This window comes from Prionailurus viverrinus, chromosome C2 (assembly GCF_022837055.1).
Source record: "Prionailurus viverrinus isolate Anna chromosome C2, UM_Priviv_1.0, whole genome shotgun sequence".
NCBI classification, from domain to species: Eukaryota; Metazoa; Chordata; class Mammalia; order Carnivora; family Felidae; genus Prionailurus; species Prionailurus viverrinus.
This window is the reverse complement of record NC_062569.1, coordinates 137,034,973-137,049,639: the sequence shown is the minus strand read 5'-3', so window position 1 is coordinate 137,049,639 and position 14,667 is coordinate 137,034,973. Positions and strand designations below refer to the sequence as shown.

The 14,667-nt window shown below is 33.9% G+C and overlaps 1 protein-coding gene across 1 annotated transcript in view; it reads right to left on the bottom strand.

Annotated features, from left to right (window-relative positions):
* The window catches only part of NCAM2 (neural cell adhesion molecule 2), a 224,210-nt gene that overhangs the window by 122,337 nt on the left and 87,206 nt on the right, over positions 1 to 14,667 (bottom strand). Inside the window, exon 9 of the mRNA XM_047874049.1 lies at positions 11,923 to 12,073. Within this exon, the coding sequence (XP_047730005.1) occupies positions 11,923 to 12,073 (151 nt within the window). The remainder of the gene's footprint in view (positions 1 to 11,922; positions 12,074 to 14,667) is intronic.

Genomic DNA, 14,667 nt, shown 5'->3' with positions numbered 1-14,667 from the left:
CTCCCGAAGCCCTCTCAATAGGAGCGCATTACCATCCTGGAGTGATGATAGGCTTAGCCACATGACTTTTTGGATGTGACATGAGCTAGCACTTGAAATCAAGCTCCCATTATGGGGTTTGTTCTCTTGTGCCTCTGCCATCACCATGAGGTGGCTTCCTCCCTGTAAGGGGTCACCTCTTCTGCCTGGTGACAAGTGTTACTGGACCCACAGCATGGAGTTAAGGATTGCTGCTTGACACAAGGCTCCCTACTGAAAGCCTGCCTATGTCAGCTGATTGCAGTTGAGCATGAGAACTATTATTATATAGCGCTGCTGAGTTCTGGAATGTTTATTATGTATGATTATGGTGGCGTTAGCTGCTGATGTATCTCACTGCACTGCTCTATTTAGTTCTCATTGACTCTTTTCACTGTTTCTCATGTTATATATTTTGCTACTTTGTTTTGTTTATTATCTGTTTTCCCTTCTAGAATGTAAAGTTCACAAAGTCATTTTTGCTTGCTTAATTTGGTTCTCTATACCCAACACCTGGAAGAGTGCTTGGTTTGTAGGACATGCTTGATAAATACTCTTGAGTGAAAATAGATGTAATTAAGATCCTAACCTCAGTATGCTTCAATTCGTAACATAATGAATTTAGATCCATTTCTTCCTCTTCACAAATCAGGAAACTGAAGTTTCTATAATTTAAATAACCAATGTCTTAGGATTAGTTCCAGCAGGTTCATTAAAATTTAAGGATAGCCGCTAATACTATGACATTCAAATATTGTTTTAGTAAAGCCCAATATATTAGAAAACTACTATCTAGCTTAAATCATCACAAACAAAAGCTGGCTTAAGTCAGTAGATAGGTGTCAACAATACATGGATAATATTAGGAAAAACTTGTCCTTGCCACTGCTCCACTGAAATTAAATAATAGAATTCCAAGGATTAAAGGATTTAATGATCACAGAGTTCTGGCTGGTTGGATTTGAGTTGTTTTACCCGCCTTTCTCAAGAATCAATATCGTAAGTTTTGGTGGCCATGCTATTATGGACTAAGGTATAAAGTAATAAATCCAACAAGGTAAATCTCCATCCTAGGGAAGAGGAGGAAAGTGGAGAAGCATTGTTATGAACTGAATGTTTATGCTCTCCCCAATTCAAATGCTGCAACTCTGCTCCCCAATATAATGGTATTAGGAAGTGTGGCTTCGGGGAGATGATGAGGAGTAGATGAGGTCATAAGGGTGGAGTTCTCATAATGCGATCAGTACCCTGTAAGAGTCAGAAGAGAGCATTGTTCCTGGGCTCTGTTCTCCATCCTATGGGGATAGAAATAGAAGCCAGCAATCTGTACCAGAACCCCACCATGTTGGTTCACTGACCTTGGACTTAACAGCCTCCAAAGCCATGCAAAATAAACTTCTGTTGTTTATAAACCACCCAATCTATGGCACTTTGTTATAGCAGCCTGTACCAACTAAAATTGTTTGTAAACAGTCTGCCACAAGGTCTTGTGGGCAGCTTCACTCTGTGAAATTCTGCATTAGTTCCATCTGTGACATGGTCCTTTCTGTTAAATCCACAAAGCTCACTGCTATGGACTGAATGTGTATCCTACCTATGCCTCCCCAATTCATAGATTGAAGCCCTAGTCTTTAAAGACACAGTTTGGAGGTGGGCCCTTTGAGAAGTAATTCACAGATGAAATCATGAGAGTAGAATCCCATCACGGGATTAATGCCCTCAAATAAAGTGGAAGAGATAAGAGGTGTCTCTCTCTGTGTGCATATACCAAGGAGAGGCCATGTAAAGACATAACCAGAAAAAAAACCTCTCACCAATAACCTGGCCACTCTGGCATCCTGATCTTGGACTTCCAGATTCCATAATGGTGAGAAATAAATGCTTGTGTCTAAACCACTCAGTCTATGATATATTTATTTTTTATAGCAGCTCAAATTAAGACACTCACTTGCTAGTGAGAATTGTAATTCCTGGGGCAAAGTCTTCAATCCACAGGAAGGACAGCAAGCTGTGACAAACTGGAGGTAGAGTTTGATACTTCTGGACAACTAAGTTAAGCAGGTGCCAAGAGGCAGTGATAAATCCAGTAGCTATACAATATGACTATTTTTATTTCTTTGTTTGAAATTTGTTTGTTCATTTCTAAGGTTTGTCCTCTCAAGGGTTGGATATTTCCTAAAATTCCTGAACAACTTTTCATTACCGCAATCTCTAAAGTACATTTGAACAATAAGATTTGATTTGAATCAAATGATACCTGTCAGAGAGAGATGAAATGTGATAAGACTAGAATAACTGATAGTAGCTTTACATAAGGAGCGTGGTATTTCAAATTTTCCCAAGGGGTACATGTTAAGTTTGGGTTAAAAAAAAATACAGCTGAACAGTAAAAGGTTTTTCACCTTTTTCTCTTAATATTCTGTTCTTATCTCCTGCATATAGAGATAAGCTTTACATTTCTCTCAGACACTGTCCTTGAAATGATCATAGTGGGTATAGCACTAGAACCAACTGATTTCTACAAATGTGCTTCGTTTTTAACCTCTATATTAAACTCGGTGTTATGGTGAGTGTAAAAGTTAAGGTCATAAGACAAGATTTCAATCACAGATATATGAGTGTGTCTACTGTGACTAAGAAGGTTTTCTAATTTCAAGGTGTTTATTAAGATAATTTGTAAATGTTAAAATCCTGGTCACATATTATCTACCTCATCCTGTACATGCAACAGATCAAGCTTCTAGAATCACTGTTATCTTGAGAGACTGTAAAACGTAAGGAAAGGGGCGCCTGGGTGGCGCAGTCGGTTAAGCGTCCGACTTCAGCCAGGTCACGATCTCGCGGTCCGTGAGTTCGAGCCCCGTGTCGGGCTCTGGGCTGATGGCTCGGAGCCTGGAGCCTGTTTCCGATTCTGTGTCTCCCTCTCTCTCTGCCCCTCCCCCATTCATGCTCTGTCTCTCTCTGTCCCAAAAATAAATAAACGTTGAAAAAAAAAATTTAAACGTAAGGAAAGAATTATCTGATAGAGCAAAGATTTATCAATTCTATGGAAGACATGTAAATATGGAAGTAACATGAGTCTGTTATAAGATTAAATAATTAATGTTGTCATAGCTTTAAAAGGTTTATGGTATTGCTAACACTAATATACTACAAGAGAAAATGTGTGTAAAAATTGCTATTATGTATGACAAGAGATAAAAGCAGGTACAAAGAGGTGGATGAGAAAAAAAGTAAATGAAAAATTTAATACTTCTTAACATGCATTGTTATCTTTTGTTAAATTAAATCTATCACATAAAAGAATTAAGTCTAATTAATAGGTAATATTCAATAGCCACAAAACTTAATGATATTCTATTTTTTACCAAATGTACTATGTAATCAGTGCTTATTCTATTAAACCACATATCACATGCCTGTTATCTCCTTTGATCTATAAATTGGAACTTTAGTTCAACTTATGTTTCTTAGTAAGGGTAATGCCTTTGAAATGTTGAAAGTGAACTGGCAGGAACCCGAGAAATCTGTTAAAATAAACTATAAAAGAGGTTTTGAATTTTATATAAAGGAGGTTTAATCTCCTAAACACCTTAAGTTTAGTGTTATTACAGCAAATGTGGTTGGAATGAATTATAAAGGGCTTGATTCTTGTTGATTCACTCTTAGAAAGAGTATACGGTACCAGCTTGAATCAGGCAGTGAAGATTGTTCTGGTCAGTGGTTTATGACACTGTGTAATGCTTTTGTGTTTTCAAGGTTTCTACACTGTTTTGATTTAAAGATGCAGAATAAAAATATTCTTACCATTTATAACTTATAAATATTTATTTACAACAATAACATCTCATGGCCTTGCATGTCAGGTTCTAAAAGTTTTATTGCTAGTATAAATTAGCTACTAAGTAAAATATCTTATCTTATAACAACCCAGGCTTTAATTACCAAGAAATAAGCTTATTAGATAGTTTTATTACTTATTATTGGTGCAATGCCCAATCAAAACTTCTACTAATATGAAAGCATATGGGATTTGTTACAATAGTGGTGTCCTAAATGTAAGAAAAGTTCCAAATTTCATAATACAATTACACTACATTACAAAGATGACCATTGAAAAAGTTGAAAAAGAAGAGTAGGCTGCCTAACTAAATTATGACCATGGTTATAATTTCCAAATGATCATTTAACATTCTACCTCAAAATAATGCTAACTGCATTATTTAACTACATTTATAACTGCATTTAATTAACTGATAATTAACTACAATTATCATTGTAGACAAATGATAACATTGTGGCATTTCCTCTATTTGTATATCAAGGGTAAAATCTAAACTTTAGCAATTAAGGAGATTAAGATTAATAATTATGCTAATTTCTACTTACATATAAATTCATCTTTCACTAGCATACTTACAGAACTTATCATAAAAGAGTTTTCCACCATCATTTTCATCAATTTTAAGCATTTTTCCTAAATGCTATTAATTTCTTAAAATCTCTGAACATCTAACTTTAAACCTCAGGTAAAGCTCTCCTATATCTTAATTTAAAATCTGAAATGATTTACAAATGGACAACTTAATACACTTTCCAGGATGATTAAGGTTTGCGTAGATAAATGAAACTGACTGAACAGAAGATCAATATACTGAATGGGAAAACGGAAACTCAACTTTTTCTTAGGACTTTGCATTTTAAACAATCTTTGATCAGTGTAGTGTTTTATTTGAGAACGTAAAACAAATGAAATTTGGAAAAGAAAAGTGAAGGAAAGAAATGTACTAAAAACAACTCAAAACTGAAACTAAGACATTCATATCTCAATTCCAGAAACTAGGGATACCAAATATTTTTATAGTTTAAGGTTGTATGAAAAATAGAATATTTATAAATTTCTGTTTCCATAACGGCAGTATAAATCTGTGATTGTCCATCTCCCCTAAGGGTAATAACTAAAGGCTCTAGAGATGACACATTAAACAAAAAGACAAAAACAATCATAAAAACCACTACCTAAGGCTTCTGTAGAGTAAACAAAATCAAGGAGATTGTGGAAGGAAATCAAAATTAGTTTCCCACTTCCTTTTCACCATATCTGAGGAGGTTCACCCTGATTCTGGAGCTAAAATCTGTCCAGAAGTACAGCGGTACCTTGGAAGAAGCCAATATAAGTTGAATAGTGAGGGGGAATCCCAAATAGGGGTCACAGAAGGAGAGGCCATAATTCTGCATATAAAACTATAAAAGTCAGCCTAAACCCTGAGCTTTGAATGCATGGAACAGGAACAAACTTGAATTGCAAAGTCTTTAGGAAGTTAACTGAGATTTGAGTCACTGCTTACCGGAGGCAACACAGACTTAGGAGTGAATGTCTGCTTAATATATTTTTTCCAGATGGTTGTCAAAAGACTTAGAGTCTGCACAACATAATATTTACAGTATCCAGAACTCAATGTAACATTTCTTTACATTCAATGAACCAGGAACATATGATCAATTCTAAGGGAAAAGATAATTAACAAATGCATTTCAAGATGACCCAGATGTTGACTCTACCAGATTTTAGATTTATAGATATTAGAGTGGCTATTCTAATGATGCTCCATGAGATAACGGAGAGCAGCCATAATATGAATAAGAATTTAAAAAAAATGTCAGCAGAGAAACAGAAAATATAAACCAGAACAAAATTAGAAATTTAGGAAAAAATTAATATCTTAACTCACTGATTGGGCTCAGGAACAGAAAGGAGATGGTGAAATAAAGATCAGTTAATTTGAAGAGAAAACAGGAAAAATGATCTAATCTAAAGAACAGTGAATAGTTAAATATGTAAAGCTGAAGGACTATAACATCAGAAAGAAACTTGGATATTCAAGGGTGAAGAAAGAGCAAAATGGCTAAGTAAATGAAAGTATTTTATTTTCTCTTCAGTTCCTAAAAATATTTATGACTCTTTAATACAAAACTTACCATAATTTATGCTGAGATTTCAATGAATGTAGATGTAACATATATGAAATCAGCAATAAAAAGCTCACTGGTGGGCAGGTGTAAAAGGATCGACAAGGTTGCAGTTTCTCTATTTAACATAAGGTGTCAAAATATTAACTCTAGGTAGACAGTGAAGTTTAGGTTTTTGTATTATAATTCCTAGAGAATCACTTAAACAAAAACAAAAAACATGTTGCCAACATACAAATTAAAATATCAAAATCTCTTATAATTCAAACTAATGCAGAAAAATTGAACAGAATGTGAAAATAACAGAGGGAAAAAGCAGAAAACAAAATTGTACACCTAAATGAAACTGCATCAATAACAGTATTAAAGTTAATAGCCTGAAGCATGAACTATGGCAAACTATGAACCATGGACAAAATGTAGTCCAAAGACCTCATATATGTATTCTTAGAGTTCAGAATGGTTTTTACATTTTTAATTATTTGTAAGAAAGAAATGCACAAGCCTTTAAGATAGTTTGCAAGTACCACTTAAGGCTCAGGAAAATCTGAAATATTTATTACCTGGCCCATTTATTGCTCATCCTTACTTTAAATATTCTAATATAAGCTAGAGATTGACACAAAGAATGAAAAAAGCAATATTTGGTCATATGCTGCCTAAAAAGGCACATTTTTATTTCATATAAAAATATAAGTAGATGGAAAGTAAGCAAATGAAAATGGGTGTACAGGCAGTAAGCCAAGGAGGTATGAGTAGTTATGTGAATATTAGGTAAAATACATCAAGTCAAATGATTAGTGGAGAAAGTAAAAGAAAGAATTCATGAGGAAGACCTATGGGGGAGAGAAAATAATGACCTATCCCCCAAAGATATTCACGTCATAATCTGCGGAACCTATAAGAGCGTTACACCAGGAACTTTGTTTCCAACAGGAACTTTGCAGCTGCGATTAAGTTAAAGATGTTGAATTGAGAAGAATATCCTAGATTATCCAATGTGGGTCTCATGTAATGGCAGGAAATCCAGAGACAGAGAAGATGTGAGAAAAGAAGCAGAATTAGAGTGGGGTGATGTGAGAGAGACTCCATCTGCCATTGCTGGCTTTAGAGAGGAAGAGGACCAAGAGCCAAAAAATGTGGGCAGATTCTAGAAGCTGAAACGGACAAGAAAACAATCCCCACAAAGGAACACAGCCCTACTGACTTTTCATTGCAGTGAAGATCATTTTGAACCTCCAACTTCCAGAACTGAAGGGTAACGTATTTGTGTTGCTTATAGCAATTAAGTTTGTGGTCACTGGTTATAGAAGAAATAGAAAACTAAAACAATATACAAACTGTAAATGTGCACAGCCTCACTGAGCCTAAAGATACATGACACAAAAATCAACAGGAGGAAAGTGAGAGAGAAAAGTTCACAGTCATGGTAGAGGATTTTAACACCTCTCATTCTCATAAAACAGCTATACAAGGAAGTCAATAAAGACATAGAAGATTTAAATAAGACTATCACCTACCTCCATCTGATTGGTATTTCTAACACACATCATTCTATGACTGCAGAATATATGTGCTTTCCATACACACTGTGTAGTTACCAAAATAGATCATATGCTGGGACATAAAACAAATCTCAATAAATAAAAAATAATAACAATCATATAAGGGGGCAATTTTAAACAGAATTGAATGAAGAAATAAATAACAGCAAGAAATCTAGGAAAATGCTAAATATCTGGAGATTAAATAAACACTTATAAATAACTATGGACTAATGATAAAATCACAAGAAGAATTAGGAAATATTTTCAACTAATGACAAGAAAAACACAACATATCGTAATTTGCAGGTTGCGCTGAAGTATTATTTAGTGAAAAATTTAGAGTTTTATATGGTTATATTAGAAAATAAGAAATATCTGAAGTAAATGACCTAATATTCCACTTTAAGAATCTATGGCCAAAAACCAAAGCAAGAGCAAAATATATAGAATAGAAATAAAATGCAAATCAACAAACTAGAAAATAGATTTATGATAAAGAATATAAATTGATAAAGCCCCAAACTAATATTTTGTAAAATCAACAATATTGGTAAATCCTTAGCTAAGATAAGGAAAGTCTTTTCAATAAAGAGTGCTGAATCATTTGGATGTAGGCATGAAAAAAAAATATATGTTGACTCCACAAAAAGAATCCAAAATAGATCATAGATTTTAATGCAAAATGTAAAGCAATATAACAATAAAAAGAAAGCCTAGATATCAGTCTCTGTGGCCTTAGGTTAGGTAATGATTTCCTAGATGGAACATGAATTACATTACACATGAGTCAAATTTGATAAGTTGGACTTGAGCAAAGTTAAAACCTTTTGCTTTTCAAAGAAACATATTTATTCCAGAAAAAAGAAGAAATATGTCCACATGATGTTCAAAAATGTTCACAAGGCTCTTCATAATCGCCTCAAATTGAAAACAACCAAATGCTCATCAACAGGTGACTAAATACATAAACTCTGTTTCAATCATACAATGCAAAGACAGGAACAACTTATAAATTTTCGCATCACATGTGTACCAATGCATACTGACTGAAAGTGTTTAGTAAAAAGTTAAAATTAACATAATATTGTATGATTCCTTATATAAAAAGTTCTGGAAGTGTCTCTAAATTATGATAGAAAGTAGATTTACAGTTGCCTGGGGAAGAGAATGGAAGGGCAAATACATTACAAAGGAGTTTGAGAAAACTCTTGGGGGTGATGTAAATGTTTGTTTAGGTTATTGTGATAGATTTGAGGGCACATACATATGTCAAAACTGATCACATTTTGCCTTTTATGTATTGGCGTTGTACTACAGTTCAACTCTATTTTAATAAAATTATCCACAGAGGATATATATATATTTAATTATTTCCACTAAAGAAGAATAAAATTAAACACTCAAAATTGCTTTAAAAAGCAAAAAATGATGACGTGCTCTAAGAGCTATCAAACTCAGTTTCAACAAAATGAAATAAAAATTATCTTAAAGGAATGATTTAAGAGTTGAAAAAAACTATTTTATTATTTTTAAAATAGATTTACCTAGCCAGCTTCTCATCAACAAGATAGGAACCACAACTTCAAGGAATGTTCAAAAAATTGTCAAAACATTCTTTTACATAGCAAGTTTTTTTTTATCCAATCTAAATAAGAGATACTATATAGTTCGCTCATAAGCTGTATTCCAAACATTTACTTCAGAAAAATGAAACAGGCTGACCAATGTCTAAAACTTTAAAGCAAAGAGGTAATACATCTGTCACCAAAAGCAACTTGTACTTTATTACATCAGTCGTTGAAAACCAGAGTATTTGGGGTTTATTTTTTTTGTATTAAAATATTTATTTTCTTAAAAGGTCATAAGAACATACAATTCATACTGCAGTTCACAATCATTTGTGTATATCCCATTATTCTCTACCTAGTTGAAATCAGTAATAACTAAAAATCTCACATCATTATATACCAGTGTTTCACATTATCTTGATATTTTTCTCCATCTATCACTTTAAAATTTGAATTTAAGTTGAGGTTTGGTTTAAACCTGTCAACCCCAGTGTTCTAATAAAGCGTGAGTTCCATTTTATTCATTTTGTGTCCATAATCACTCAGTACTGATTCCGAATCTTAAAAGAGCTTAATGAAAAGAACCAAGGTTTGACCTAGTATGGCTTTTTAAAATTCTTTTCTCAATGAGGTTTTAAAATATAGACACTGAAATTATAGGTCTTAATTTAACTTTTAATTTATTTCATACTGAACACGTATGTAGGCATGCATGGAGGACAACGAAGAAGCTACAGGGAACCTTTGAGGGATGTGGGTATGCTTGAGTCAAAGCATTTTTAAATGGTTGAGTATAACAAAGCCCCAAGAATCTCTTCCTTAAACCTTCTTATTTGACATAAATGGTAACTGAGGTTCCAGGAATGCAGGTCACACAATTAATCAGCACCAATCCTAGTGCTGGTATGTTAACCTGATACTGTCTATATGAGCCAGTCTGCCTTACCCTGTTTTGGAAATATCAATGATATTCTTTTCTCATGAGCTCCACTTTTCTGGGCACTTAGAGCAGTGATTTCATAAAAATTCTGTGATATGTCAAAAAAGCTTTTAAATGTTTACAAAACGTAAAACAAAAAGTCTTATATATTAAGTCTTCTTAAGAGAATATGATGCTTATCACTTTTTTTGGACAGTGGGAAGGGGCTGGAAGTATTCTACAAACTTCCTCTCTAAACTGGTTGGGCAGTTCTAATACAAAACATGCTTCAGCACTCTTAAATTTTTGCTTATGTTGGTCCACATTACAGAAAAGGAAAAAAAATAATAAAGTAAACTTTGGTTTAAAATACATATTTTGGATTACAAAATATAAACAGACATGTTGAAAGTTGGAGAAATGTTTATAATTTGTTACAAGTGTTGTTGACATGAAAAAGATATATATATGTATACATAAAATAATGGGAAAATACCAGAAAACGGTATTAGAAAAGAAAGCTAAATAAGTTATCAGCATCACTTCTTCTTTTGTGTCCTGAATAATATCATGGCTTTTTTGTTTGTTTGTTTCTTTTTTTAAGATGTATGATAGTAATAAAATGACTTTCTTGGAGGTTCCCTAACTTTAGCAATGAAATCAGTAATTTGTGATAGAATTACTTAATATCCTTCATAATTTTTTAGAATTATTTAATTGGCCTTTCCATGAATTTCTTAATAAGAACATTTATGAAAATAATATGGATTATTTGTGCTTGTTCTTGAGAAAATATTTGCTTTCAAAAGATATTCTCAATAAGAAAATACACCTTATTTCACAGTTACCCCCATATTCTGTCAGTATTAATGTACTATAAATTACCCAATAGAAATGTGTTATCAACAAGAGCATCTTGGGGCACTTGGGTGGCTCAGTCGGTTAAGCATGTGACTCTTGGTTTTGACTTGATCATGATCTCACAGTCCGTGAGTTCAAGCCCAGCATTGGGCTTTGTGCTAACAGCGTAGAACCTGCTTGGGATTCTCTGTCTCCCACTTTCTCTCTGCCCCTTCCCTGCTCTCCTTCTCTCTGAAGATAAATTAACATTAAAACACACACACACACACACACACACACACACACATTCATTTAAAAAGAGCATCTTATACATTCCCAGTAAGATAGCTATGTCTTCAATATCAGAAAACCTCCAAAATTGATGATTTATTGAGAATAATATTAAAACTCTTTGTTTTTTATGAACATATATATGAAATTATTCTAAAATCCCATGCAATTACTTAAGGTGGATTGAGCATTCGCATTAGCCCTCATATTCCCCAAATCACACAAAATTATGAAAACCCTTGTATTTATTTAACATCTCTCCTTGTCATCGTTTGCACTTCCAGACAATAAACATTACTTCGATAAAATATAAGTGCTGATGCATTCAATCATTTTGAAAACACTATTTTTGTATCTTAGAAGGATGCAAAATATCTCAACAAAATAACCACATATGTGAAACACAGGACCATCAATCTTAGAAATAAACAGATAAAACTCTAAGGAGATACTGACAACCACTGAAAACTAATGCAGTTTAATGTATATTGTGTTTGGGTTAAAGGCTGCAAAAAAAAGGAAAAATGAAAATCACAGTTTTCAGACTAAGCAGTATGGAAAAGCATTCAACACACGGCACTGCGAAATGTCCCACAGCATCCACTAGATGTCTCTAATAACTGGCTTTGGGTGGCCGCATTTGTTCCAGAGCTTGCGTTAAATAGTGAAATCATGAATTACACATGTATTTTGATTTTCCTACTCAAATTCATACTTTCTAAAGCAGAAAAAGCTGTTCCAATAAACAGACAAAAAGAAAATAACTTACATTCAATATCAAGGTACATGCTCTTTTGGTGCCCTCCAATCCTACTTGCGGCTTCACAGTCATATCTCCCTGAATCTGACAACTTCACATCTTTAATGCGCAGTGATGAGCTTCCATGCTGCCCTTTGACTTCGATACGGCCGTCTGGGCTCTGTTTGCATCGATTCAGGAAAAAGAAAGATTTTACGCTTGCTTCGTGCAAAATGATGACCAAACATAGGGCGTTTATCACACATACAATAAATGAAAACAGAAAGTCTTACCTGCATTAAGGATTTTTAAAGTCATGTTTCTGTATTTATGATTTACTGCTTTTAGCTTTTCCATTTTTACCTGCCCATTTGCTCATAGGGAACCTGACATGTAGTAAAAACTTAAACACGTGTTTTATCAACCTCCTTTATATAATGTGCTCTTTGTTTTTTCAAAACCTTGCATGTTCTTCTAGGAAGGGCTTTGTTGGCTTCCAACTATGCTCCTTGCAAACATAGCAAAACAACAATGCCTATTCAATTCTGGCTAAAACTCACCAGTCAAAATGATATTCTTGTTTTCACCTTAGTTCCCTATTTTACCATGTAAAGGCAATGTATCAAGATGTATGACAACTGAAGCCCAAGAGGAATTTATAATTATTGTTGAATGAATGAAATAGTACTGTTCATAAGCCTAATTAGCACTGTACCTATCACAGGTAAATTATTAAAAACAGCACTATGAAAGTCACTCTTAGAAAGTAAATGGAAACAACATAAAAATGATTAATCATGTACTCCACGAATATTGATTCAAATCAAGGAATTGCTCATAATCCAATAGTTTATAGATTATATTTCAAATAAGAATTCTTGTGTGCAACCTAATGGGTAGAACTACAATTATTTTCTTAAATCACTTAAATGCCTTTATAGCACACATGTTAAAACACAGATAGTTTACTCACTGAATTTTACTTTCTACAATCAGGAAATATAGTAAAATTTGTCATTTTGTAATTCATTTGAAACATGTACTTTACTATTATTGAAATGATTATTTTCAACGTCTGAGGTTTTAGTGCCTCAATAAACACTGCAGGCCACACATTTATTTTGAAATATATAAGTTATTATGTAATAACATAATGGTTGTTTAATTTTCTATGTAACTGAAATTGAAATAAATTTCAATACATGTGTGCACTTTGTATTATTAAAACTTGGTGTTTATTTTCTTGTATTCATATCAACAGACTATTTTAAAGCTCTTTTTCAAACATGAAATTGCTTGGGACACAATACAACCATTTTTTGCTTTCTACTTTTATATAGGAATGTAATTACTACACAATCATATCAGTCACTCATAATTTATTTACTATCATTATCATAAAAATGGTCTTCAAAAACAAAGAAACAAGAACATGCTGGGGAATGTATTATGCAACTTAGATCAGGATTTCTAGGCCAAAAACATGTTCTCCAACTTTCAAGAATTGCTAAAAAAAATAGTAAGGTGAGGTTTTCAAGCAGAAGGCATTCTCTTCTGCCAATATTTAAGATGTTTGGCTGCCAACCCAATTACTTACTTGAGAGAAAAGGAAAAAAAAATGCAGAAACTCACAAAGGTTAAAATTAGAATGAGTAAACTCAAAAGCAGAATGGCCAATTTGTTATACAAAGTAACTACTTTTCAGTCACTAAGTGGGTATTCCGAGTTCTTTATCTTACTGCACTTCTATTTATCATTGGATCTCACTGAACTATCCTTCCTTCCTTATGTGCAGACTTCCTTTGGCTTTCAGGACACCCACACTCTCCTATTTTTTCTCCCAGTGTCATTTCTCTGTCTACTTTTTAATCTGGGTTGCAGCTTCCTCTCTCTCTGGAGGCCCCTGTACTCTGTCCTAGACAGTCTCATCCTCCCCCTTACACTTGCGATCATTAGTCACCCTTCTCCATCCAGAATCCCTTTTTCTCTGGAGAGTTACAGGACCAGATACCTCTCCTTCAGGGCCTTCTTGTTTTATGTGTTTCTCCAACCAGCACGAACAAATGCGAGCACATCACTCCATCACCCAGAATAACTTCTTCTACCCCTCTTGTCTTCCCTTCCATGACTGATACTAATTCTTTCCCATGTCCCATGCTTGACTGTGTCTTCAGTCTTGGATCAGTTTCTGAGCCTTTATCTATTTATATTTTAAATGATGACAATGATTTATCATCTTGCTCAATATTATCATTTTCAGTGTCTAGCAACCGTGTTTCCATAGACCTCTCTGCTCTCTGCTTCTACTATACGGAACCTTGGCTGTGCTCTGCGTTGGACGGATGCTCACGCGCATCTCTGGATTTCAAGAGAACAATCACACTCAGGGTGAATGTGACCGAAAAAGATTCCCCGACTCTGCAAAAGCCATCAGCATTATGTTATTTCCCATGTTTCTCTAGCAAAATCTCATTGCAGATGCAGAAATTCTTGTGTAGCTAAGAATACGTTTTTTAAAAAGCAAACTTTTAATTCTCATACCAACTTCATGAAGGTTTCACATCTGCTGCGCTCTGTGATCGTGAATAACATTGTGCTGATACCCAAATAAACTCCCAGTGTCTCAACCTGACATTTCAGTACTTCCATATGACATCACCTTTCTAAGACATCACTTTTTTGTCTAAGCACACTTTACAATTTGGATACCACTAATTTGGATTCCAACTAATGTGAATTACATGTACTGTTGTTTCCATAAGCACTCTCCACAGA